At 40.2% G+C, this 10,835-nt stretch overlaps 1 protein-coding gene and 1 long non-coding RNA gene across 3 annotated transcripts; one reads left to right on the top strand and one right to left on the bottom strand.

Annotated features, from left to right (window-relative positions):
* Nucleotides 1-4,497: 4,497 nt before the first annotated feature.
* On the bottom strand, nucleotides 4,498-6,615 carry TCEAL4 (transcription elongation factor A like 4). 2 transcript variants are annotated; one of them, XM_002699844.6, is made up of 3 exons: nucleotides 6,504-6,615; nucleotides 5,852-5,924; nucleotides 4,498-5,497 (listed from the first exon to the last, which is right to left on the bottom strand). In XM_002699844.6, the coding sequence occupies exon 3, from the start codon at nucleotides 5,469-5,471 to the stop codon at nucleotides 4,785-4,787; it is 687 nt and encodes a 228-aa protein (XP_002699890.1). In that variant the 5' UTR covers nucleotides 5,472-5,497; nucleotides 5,852-5,924; nucleotides 6,504-6,615; the 3' UTR covers nucleotides 4,498-4,784. The 2 variants fall into 2 exon arrangements, with proteins under 2 accessions (XP_002699890.1, XP_005227914.1); XM_005227857.5 differs by having other exon boundaries at nucleotides 4,498-5,492.
* LOC132344274 (uncharacterized) lies at nucleotides 5,496-8,138 on the top strand. The gene is made up of 2 exons (XR_009493476.1): nucleotides 5,496-5,680; nucleotides 6,139-8,138. It is a non-coding gene; the product is annotated as an uncharacterized lncRNA (long non-coding RNA).
* The last annotated feature ends 2,697 nt before the right edge of the window (nucleotides 8,139-10,835 follow it).

Below are 10,835 nucleotides of genomic sequence, written 5' to 3'. Positions count from 1 at the left end.
AATGCCCTCAATCAGTAACTGACAGATTAAGCAGGCAGAATATCAATAAGGATATAGTCAGAGAAGGAAATGGCAACCTACTCCAGTATTCTCGCCTGGAAAATTTCACGAAAAGAGGAGCCTGATGGGCTACAGTCTATGGGATCACAAAAAGTCAGACACCTAACTGAGCACCTAATACATAGTCGACCTGAACAGCATTATTAATCAACGTGATTTAATTTACCTTTATAGAACATTCCATTCAACATTCAAGCTCATATAGAACATGAGCTCAAGAGAGTCCATAAAACCCACCTTAACAAATTTAAAAGAATAGAAATCATAAAAGTATGCTCTCAGTAGAATTAAACTAGAAATCAATAATAGGATAGATGGCGAACCCAACTATTTGGAAATTAAGCAACACATTTCTAAATAACACGAGTCAAAGAAGAATTCTCAACAGAAATTTTAAAATGCTTTGAACTAAATGAAAATACAACATATCAAAATTTCTGGGGTAAAGCAACAGCAATGCTTAAAGGGAAATTTCTAGCTTAAACGCATATATGGAAAAGAAGGTTCTCCCATCAATAACCTATGCTTTCTTCTTAGGAAACTAAAGAAAGAAGAGTCATTTAAGCCTGTGAAGTCGCTCAGTCGTGTCCGACGCTTTGGGATCCCATAGACTGCAGCCTACCAGCCTCCTCTGTCCATGGAATTTTCCAGGCAAGAGTACTGGAGTGGGTTGCCATTTCCTTCTCCAGGGGATCTTCCCGACCCAGGGATCGAACCCGGGTCTCCCTCATTGTAGGCAGCCTAGTGAAAGTGAAAGTTGCTCAGTCATGTCTGACTCTTTGTGACCCCATGGACTGTATAGTCCATGGAATTCTCCAGGCCAGAATACTGGAGGGGGTAGCCTTTCCCTTCTCCAGGGTATCTTCCCAACCCAGGGATCGAACCCTAGAGCAAATAGGAAAAAAGAAATAACTAGACACAAAATCAAAGGAAAGTGAAAACAGGAAAACAACAGAGGAGATCAACAAAACCAAAAGTTGGTTCTTTGAAAAGATAAAATTATTAAATCTCTTATGAGGGTAACCAAGAAAACAAGAAAGACTCAAATTAACAATATCAGAAATGAAAGTGGGGTTATCATTCCTGATCCCATGGACATTAAGGAGGTAATGAAGTAATACTATGAGAAACTCTATGCCTACAAATTAGGTAACTTAAGATGAAATGGACTAATTACTCAAAAGATACAAACTCCTAAAACTCACACAAGAGGAAAAAGATAGCCTGAATAGTTCTGTATCTATTAAAGAAATTGAATCAGTAATTAATAACCTTCCAAAGATAGAAATCACTAGGACCAAATTCTACCAAACATTTAAGGATCACCAGTAAACATTTAGAAATCACCAGTGAATTCTCCCAAACATTTAAGTTAGAAATAATACCAATTCTCCACAATCTCTTCCATAAAACTGAAGTCGAGAACACCTGACTCATTCTGTGAGACCAATATTACCCCAATTCCAAAACCAGATAAAAGATACTACGAGAAAGGAAAACTACAGACCAATATCTCTAATGGATACAGACACAAATCCTCAACAAAGTATTATAAAACTGAATCTAATAATGTATAAAAAGTTATGTGCCAAACAACTGAAATTTATTCCAGGTGTTCAAGGTTGATTCAACATTTGAAAATCAATTGATATAATCCACTACATGTTAACAGACTAAAAAAGAAAAATTAAATGATATTATCTGATACAGAAAAAGTATTTGACAGACTCCAACAACCATTCATGATAAACGCTTTCAACCTGGGAGTAGAGGGGAACTTCTTCCACTTGATAAAGAATATCTACATGGTGACTGAACAACAAAGACTACAAGAAACTAACATTATACTCAGTGATGAAAAAGGAGACACTTCACCTGGAGTGTCAGGAACAGGGCAAGGAGGTCCTTTCTCATTGCTCTTACTGAATATCATACTGGAAGTCCTAGCTAGTGCATTAAGACAAAAAAGGAAATAAAAAGTGTGCAGATTAGAACTGAGGAAATAAATTTATCTCTATTTGCAGATGACATGACGGTCTATGTAGAAAATGCCAAAGCATTGACAAACTCCTGGTCACAAGATCACAGGATATAAGTTAATATATAAATTTAATTGCTTTCCTATATAACAGCAATGAACAACTGGAATTTGATATTTAAAAGTGCATTTATAACAACATTCCCACAATGCAGAATGTGACAAAAGACTCTAAGTATATCACAAATGCATGAAACAACTTCACTGAAAGGGATGCAAGAATAAGGCACTGATACAGGTAACTTTGGAAATGAGTAGAGTCTGTTAAGATTAAAGACAAAATTTTCTCTATATATATTTTAAAACATATAAAGATGTATATATATGTACACACACACACACACACATATATATATATATATATATGGAGACAGACAGAAAGAGATGCATATATATCTTCTTTATCAACTGAAAGGGCCTAGAAGCAATGATATCCAAATGGTAGGGTGTACACTTAACACCTAAATCTTGGTTTTTAGTACCAACCAAAGGTACCAGGGTCCCTTGGAGAAATGGTTGATTCTAGGATTTGGGTGGGAAATATGCAAAATATGACTAGATCATTTTATAGCACCAAAGTTTTATAAACACACACATACATGTACACAATGATGGGGGTATGTTAAATAGATGGAAGAGCCAACTGAAAGAACTTCCAATGGCCAAAAGTGGAAAAATTTGAGCAATGAAAATATATGTAGTAGTATTATAGCCCAAAGTGTATTAAATAAATGGGGAGAAATCAAATATGCAGAATTCCAAATAAATGTTGGAGATACTCCATCTTCAACAAGATTGAACATAACACTGCAGTCTTTTAAGTGTAGACTGTGCAGAGTGATTTTCTTGCAACGAGTATAGTCTAGAAAGGGAGAAATAAAAGAGTAACTTTACCATGTAGAATCCTGAGAACACTACTTCAGCCAGGTGACCAACATTAACATAAACAGTGGTAATATTGATAGTATGTACCTTTTATATGATTCCATTTTGCCTGTGTGATCCTCTTCCCAAAAAAGCACTTAACACCTGTCTAACCATAAGAGAAAAATCAAGCAAACTGAAACTGCAGTACACTAATCAAAGTACCAGACCAGTGCTTCTCAAGTGTCAAGGCATAAGAAACAGGGAAAGTGTGAGAAATTGTCACAGCCAAGAGGAGCCTAAGGAGACATGATGACTAATTGTAAGATGAAGACCTGGATGGGATCCTGGGACAGAAAAAAGACATTAGGGAAAAACTGAGGTACTCTGAATAAAGTATGTATCTTGGTTAATGATAATTTATCAACATTGGTTCATTGTGACGAACGCTTCAAGCTAAAAAGATGTTAAGAACAGGTATGGGGTATATGGAAACTGCATCATTGTAATAATTCTGTAAATCTACAACTAGCCTAAACGTTTAAAGAAACACTATAAGCAAATAAAAGGCTAATGAAGAGACAGAGGGGGAAAAAAATCACATAGGTAGATGGGTCTGCTGAAATGATAAGCCAGGGTTTAACAGGAATTTCCTAGGAGACAACTTCTAAGAAAAAAGCATCAGCAGACATGAGATTAACAGGTGAGAATAGCACAGCATCTGGTCACAGATTTTTCTCCTGGTTCAATCTCCAGTATCTAAATCCAGTGCAGATGGCTGTACACAGAAACACACACAAACCAACAAAATACTTGGAAAGGTATGTTTTATCAGAACTTTATAAATAGCAAGACCCAAGTGACAACCGGGTGCTACCTAGGTGAGTTAGGGTAACTCTACTGTAGAGAATTCTCCACCTTTCAGTTGTGACACGGTGTTGCTTTAGACCATCACGGTCTCCAGCCCATCCGCAGTGGTGGGAGCCTTAGGAGGGTACAGTACCCACAAGCAGAGGCATACCAGCCAAGAGTCATGACATTACCCCAGCTGGAGAGGGCCACCCACCTCACAGCTGTCCGGACTTATTCCTGCACACACTTGAAACCTCCTCAGCCCTCTCCAAAACATCTGCTGGGGCTCTGGCCCTGTTAGTGCAGGGGAGAGGGTGGGAACCAGCTCACATACTCAGCATCTTATTGAATATTCTCCACAGCCCTAGAAGTCAAGTTTTATCCCTAATTCACAGATGCCAAGAGTCTCCCTTACAAAAATGGATCTGTAATAACTGCCAAGTTGATTCTTGCACCTTTGAGTCCCAGAGGTAATGTGACACTTACTCAGTTCACATCCTGGCAACACAAATTTTATGTTGCTCCACTGCCTTCAGAAGGCACTTCACTGAATAGTACTTGATTGCTTGATATTGCTTTCCTATTTTTTATCTTTCAATATTGCTATGATAAAAAGTAATCTGTGTTTTTTTTAAGAGAATATAAACAGATGAACAAAAAACAGAAAAAAAATCACCCACAGATAACCGCTGTTGATTTTTTAGTAGACAGTTTTCAGTTTTTCCTGTACATGGATCACTAGTAAAGTATCTTTGTAGTTTTACAAAAATGGACTGATGCCATATATATGGTTCTGAAAACTATTTTTGTTTTTAATTTTACAATGCACCATAAACATTTTTCCATGCAATGGATGAAAATCTGCTACTGAAACAGAGGGCTGCAGTTGAATAATCAGAGCGACACCTAAAGTATAGGATTAGCATAAGGTTAAATAAAGCACAAGGCCTGGTAAATGCCTGCCAATGCACTACACAAAAGGAATGTCTTCAAAGCCCCTCTGTGGGGCCCTGCAGCCACCCCTGAGTTCCCTTGGACCCCTTGGGTGGAAGGGGTCCTGTAAACTTTTTTGCATCCACATAAACCCCCCCAATTTCTGTCTGGTTTTCTTCACCTCATCCTCTACCCTGGCCATCTCATCAAATTCTCTTATCATCTCTTCATTGCTCAAATGCATATCATGTATGGCCTCCTTGTATTCCTTGAGACACTGAGCCAGCCCCTTGTTGGTTTTTCTTTTGGCCTTCCTTGGTACATCCTCCCCAGCTGGGCGCTTCCCACCAGCCCTGGGTTCCCTTGGATCCCTGGCTGGCTTGTCTTCTTTTGGTTTTCCCTCACTCACTGGCTTTCCCTCGCTCTCTGGCTTCTCCTCACTCTCTGCTTCACTTTCTTTTGCTTTTTCCTCACTCACTGGCTTTCCTTGGCTCTCTGGGTTTTCTTCTTTTGGCTTTGTCTCATTCTCTGGCCTTTCCTTAACCTTTAATACTTCCTCATCTGTCTGTCCCTTGTGATCTGTTCTTCCCTTGTTTTCTAACGTTTCCTTGTCTTCCTTAGTACAAGCTGCTCCTGGTTTTCCTGCATCCAGTGGCTGTTCTTTGTTTTCCATCTTGCCTTGGTTCTCAGGCTTTGCTTCATTTTCACTGCAGAGTTTTTCCATGGTGAGTATCCCCTCCTTTTCCTGTCCTGGGAGTGGGGCGGGGGAAGAGAAGACAAAGAGGAGACAAGAGAGACTGAGGTTTTGGGGGTGAAATGCAGGTCCGGATAGTAGTAGTCATTTCTTGCCGTTTGTTAGGGATCTCCTGACCTGGCCTGGCCCTCCGAGAGTGCCTTTTGCCCACCCTGTACCTCACCATTCCTCGTGCACACGTGAGACAATGCTTCCTTGGCAGGCCCTGCCATTTTTCCTTATGCTTGCTCAGCGCGGCAGTGTGTAAATGTGTTGGGAAGTGGGCAGTGAGGCCCCCAATTCTTCGCGGGCGGTCCCTCCACACTCCCCACCCCTTGGGTCCCTGTCCAGTGTCCTCTTCCTTCACTGACCTGCGGGGTTTCTGGACAGGTTCCTCCTCTTTCTATAGCCCAGTAGAGCGCTGGGAACAACAGACACGTAGACCTGCAGACAGACAGGAGACCGGGGATGGGCATCGGTGGATGCACAGGGAATCGGGTCCCTTTCCAGAATCCCTGCCCTCCTCACCCACCGTTTCCCTCCCCCACCCCCTACTCCGCCCCCTGCACCCCAGCCGCCATTTCTTTTCACGCCTCGGGCGCCAGACCAGGATGTTTTCCAAACTAATTTTGGATCTCTGCGTCCTTCTCTCCCAAAGGCAACTCGCCTCTCCACCCTTGAGGTCAACTTTCTACTCTACGCAGAGTGGCAGAGGGGATTTATTTCCACTGCCTGACTGCTGGGGCGCCCCCTAGCTCACAATCTCCGGCTCCAAAATGGACGGAGGGCAGAGAAGAGGATGTGTAGAGAAAGGGGAATGGGTACTTGGGGTGTCCGCCTTCCCCTCCCTCCGCCCAATGGCCGCTTGCTCCCCCTTAGCCGTTTTCCCACCGCCATCTCTAGCTACAGTCTGGCCAGCTCCCCTCGACCAGAACCCCATCCCCAACCTTTCTCCTTTCCGCGTCCGTTCCTCCTCCCCCATTCCGGTGTCCCACAGGCAGCGACGAGAACCCTCACACTGACCTGAAAGAACCAGGAGCAACAACTAGGGGCTCGCAGACGGCTCCGGGTCCGACAACACCGAAGGAGGGCCAGTACCCGGACCAGTGCCCACTTCTGGGCCCAACGGTCACGTGAGCGTCGCGTCACCCGAGCTCCGCCCCCGCACCCCGCCCACCAGCCGGCGTCTGCTAACCGCCCACCGCCTCCCTCGGGCAGGTGCCTATTAACCTCTCTGGGCCCTTTTGTCCTTTTCCTCTTCTTGAGAAGTTGGTCAAAGAAATAATTTTAGTAAAAACCACAGAGGTGGGGACTTACCTGGCAGTCCAGTGGTTAGCACTCCGCGCTTCCACTGCAGCGGGCACGAGTTCTTTCCGCGGTGGGAGAACTAAGATCCCACATGCTGCCTGGCGCCACCAAAACAAAACAAAACAAAACCTCAGAGGCTTTTTTTTTTTTTTTTTAATGGGTTGGGCAGTCTGGGGGAGGAGTCTAACTTTGCTCTTTAATTCCATTGAAAGAACGTAGACGTATAAATGAAATCCTATAACTGTGAACTTTAATATTGTACAAAGAGTAGAATATTGCACTTTTAGGAAAAAAATGTTACCGTCAAAGTGAAATTGTCCCTTTTTCCTGCTAGCAAAACATAAGTTTTCTAATGAGTTAAATATTTAGATGTGAAAATGATTTTATATTTGAAACAAAATGAAAGAAAGAATGATTTTTATTTTTAAGTGAGAGAATGAATACACAACGGACGATGACCAGATGACAATAGAATTGTAATGCACAACCTCTGTAGCAAGCAGCTGCACAAGCCAAACCACAGCCTCTACAGCAGTCTTGTGGACTTGATCAATGACTACCAGCCTTCCTATTTTTGCCCTGCCACCAACTAGAGAAATCTAAATATGCTCACCAAACCAATCACATAAAATACCTCTGGCTCACCAGCATTTCACTGCCAACAACTTCCAATCAGAGAAAAGATGGTCTTCCTTTTTTTCACTCTAAAGTTTTCCCATTGCCCTGCCTGTCTTTAAGTCTCTGCCAAACACAAGTTAGGGTGGCTAACTCCCTTGTTATAACAAGCTCTGAATAACTAGCTTCTGCTTCTACATAAGCTTTTCGTGTAGAAGGTCTTTAAAAACACAATAACTGAAAGTTGAACGATTAAGAACAGAACTGATGGATTTGATTACATGAAAACGTTAAGAGACTGGGGACACATGCATTTCTCCCTGCTCTTTTTTTTAATTTATTTTTTTATTGAAGTATAGTTGCATTAAACGTTGTGTTAATTGTTGCTGTACTCCAGTGACTCAGTCATGTATACATATACATTCTTCTTCATATTCTTTTCCATTATGGTTTATCACAGGGTACTGAATATAGTTCCCTGTGCTATACAGTAGCACCTTGTTTATCCATTCTATATATCAGTTTGCATCTACTAACTCCAAACTCCTGCTGCTATCCTCTCCCACCTCCCTCCCACCCACGACCCCTCCCTGCTCTTGTAGAGTGTACTGGTAAAAATTTTCTGCAGGGCAATTTTGTAAATTGTTTAAAAATAAAAATATTTGATATTTTGGTTCAGCAATTCCAACTCAAATATTTACCCATGGAGATAATTAATAAAATGCTAAAACAGAATCTTGTGTTTTAATATGTTTTTAAATTCCCATACCAATTATTTATTATGCATTTATCCTTTGCTGGAATTGGGGCTACAGTAGTGATTCTGTAGGCTTTGTTTACAATGGGAAAAAAGGGAACATCACAGTTGTCCATCAGTACAGATATAGTTGCCTATCCCTTCTCAAGGAGATCTTCCCCACCCAGGAATCAAACCAGGGTTACATAATCTTCTTAGTATATTTGTTTACCCTGGTTATCTTTGGACATTTGGTTAGAAAAATAATCCTTTTATGTTGGGTGCTCAAAATGCAGTAAAAATAATTATTAACTATCCATAACCCAAAATTACTGTGGATGGTGTGACCCAAAGGATAACCACAGGATGTGGTATTGACCTGTGGAGCAGCCATCCCCAGCCTTTTTGGCAACAGGGACTGGTTTTGTGGAAGATAATTTTTCCATGGACCCTGACTGGGGATGGTTTGGGGATGAATCTCATAAGGAGGGCACAACCTAGATCCCTCTCATGCACAGTTCACAGTAGGGTTTGCACTCCTGTGAGAATCTACTGCCGCCACTGACCTAACTGGAGGTGGAGCTCAGGCCGTAATGTGAGCTATGGGGAGCAGCTGTACAAATGAAGATTCCCTCACTCGCCTGCTATTCACCCCCTGCTGTTCGGCCCATTCCTAACAGGCCACAGACCTGTACTGGTCCATGGCCTGGGGGTTGGGGACCCTTGCTCTAGAGAATACCACCTATGGGCCAGGCACTGTGCTTGTTACCTTATGTTATCTGGTGTGGATTTCATTTATACTTGATGGAAAAACTCATACTTCAGTGAAGCAGAATGATTTATAAAGCTACAAGCTTAACTCACTGTAGTACCGAAATAAAGATAGTAAGAGGAATAAAACATCTCCAAGTATAAAAGTTTTTAGTATATGATAAAGAAGCATTTATATTCAGTAGTAAGGTATAGGTTATTATGGAAAGTAAATTTGTATGATTATTTAAATAGTTAAAGAAAATGAAGAGCCTTATTTTATGACAAACACTCAAATTCTCTTCAGAGTAGGCAAGAAAAATAAAATGAGAAGTTTCTAGATTGGAAGGGAAGAAGTAAAAACTATCTCTATTTACAAATTATATGATCACACATATGGAAAATCCCAAGGAATTCACTAAAGAACTATGAAAATGAAAGAGTTCAGCAATGTGGCAGAAATACAAGATCAATAAATGAAAATTGAGTGTTTCTATATGCTAGCAATGAATAATTCAAAGAGGAAAGAAAAGTAGCATTTCCATTTAAAATATCATCCAAAAGAATAAAATACTTAGAAATAAATTTTGAAAGTCCAAGAATTGTATACTGAAAACTATAAAACACTGTTAAACAAAATTTAAAAATACATAAATAAATGGAAGATATCCTGTGTTTCATAGACTGGTAGACTTCGTATCATCAACATGGGCAATATTTCCTAAATTGATCTGCAGACTCAACACAACTTCTATCAAAATCTCAGATGGTTTCTCTGCAGATTTTGACAAGCTGATCCCAAAATTCATACAGAAATGCAATGAACTCAGAATAGACAAAAATAATCTTGAAAGAGAAGGATAAAGTTTGAGGTCTCACACTTGCAGATTTCAAAACTGACCATAGATCTACAGGAATCAAGACAATGTGGCACTGGCAGAAGGGCATACAGGCCAACAGAGCTGAGAATACAGAAACAAAGCCTCAGATTTACAATCAATTGGTTTTCAACTAGAATGCCGAGAAAATTTAGTGCTTAAAGAAGAGTCTTTTTAACAAATGATGGTGAGACCACTAGATAGCCACATGCAAAAAATGAATTTGAACTCCCACACCACACCATATATAGAACTTAAATGAAGTCCTAAATATAAAAGCTAAAACTATTGAACTCTTAGGAAAAAATAAAGGTGTAATTCTTCATGATCTTGGATTAAGCAATGATTTCTTCGATATGACACTAAAAGTTCAAGCAATAAAAGAAATATAGAAAAACGGGCATCACCAAAATGGAAAACTTTTAAATTTAAACAACACAATTAATAAAGTGAAAATACAACCCACAGAAGAGAAACTTTTTGAAAGTAATATGCCTGATAAGGGATTTACATCTAGAATATACAAAGAGAACTTACAATTCAATTAAAAATAGGCAGGGAATTCCCTGGTTGTCCAGTAGTTAGTACTGTGTACACTTTCACTGCCAAAGCCATGGGTTCAGTCCCTGGTTGGAACTTAGATCCCACAAGCCTCATGGTGCAATGAATAAATAAATGAATCAAAATGGTGAAAGATCTGAATAGATATTTCAGCAAAGAAAATGTATAGAAAACCAATAAGCATGATGTTCAACATTATTAGCTGCCAGGGTAATGCAAATCAAAACCGCAATGAGATACTACTTCATATCCACTAGTAGTGATATAATAAAAAGGCAGATAATAACAAGCATTTGCAAATAGTGGAGAAATTAGAACCATCATGCAATGATGGTGGGAATGGGAAATGATGTACCACTGTAGAAAACAGGCTGTCCGGCAGTTTCTCAAAATGTTAAACATTATGTTATCATATGATTTGACAATTCCACTTCTAGATCCAAGATAAATGGAAAAATATCACACAAAAACCTATATGCAAATGTCCTTGGCAGCATTACTCATAAT

This window comes from Bos taurus, chromosome X (assembly GCF_002263795.3).
Source record: "Bos taurus isolate L1 Dominette 01449 registration number 42190680 breed Hereford chromosome X, ARS-UCD2.0, whole genome shotgun sequence".
Lineage (NCBI taxonomy): Eukaryota > Metazoa > Chordata > Mammalia > Artiodactyla > Bovidae > Bos > Bos taurus.
The sequence above is the reverse complement of the archived record's forward strand: the minus strand, read 5'-3'. Positions and strand labels throughout refer to the sequence as shown.

Coding starts and splice junctions, on each gene's coding strand:
- TCEAL4 (XM_002699844.6), bottom strand. CDS start 5,471: ATGGAAAAACTCTGCAGTGAAAATGAAGCAAAGCCTGAGAACCAAGGC.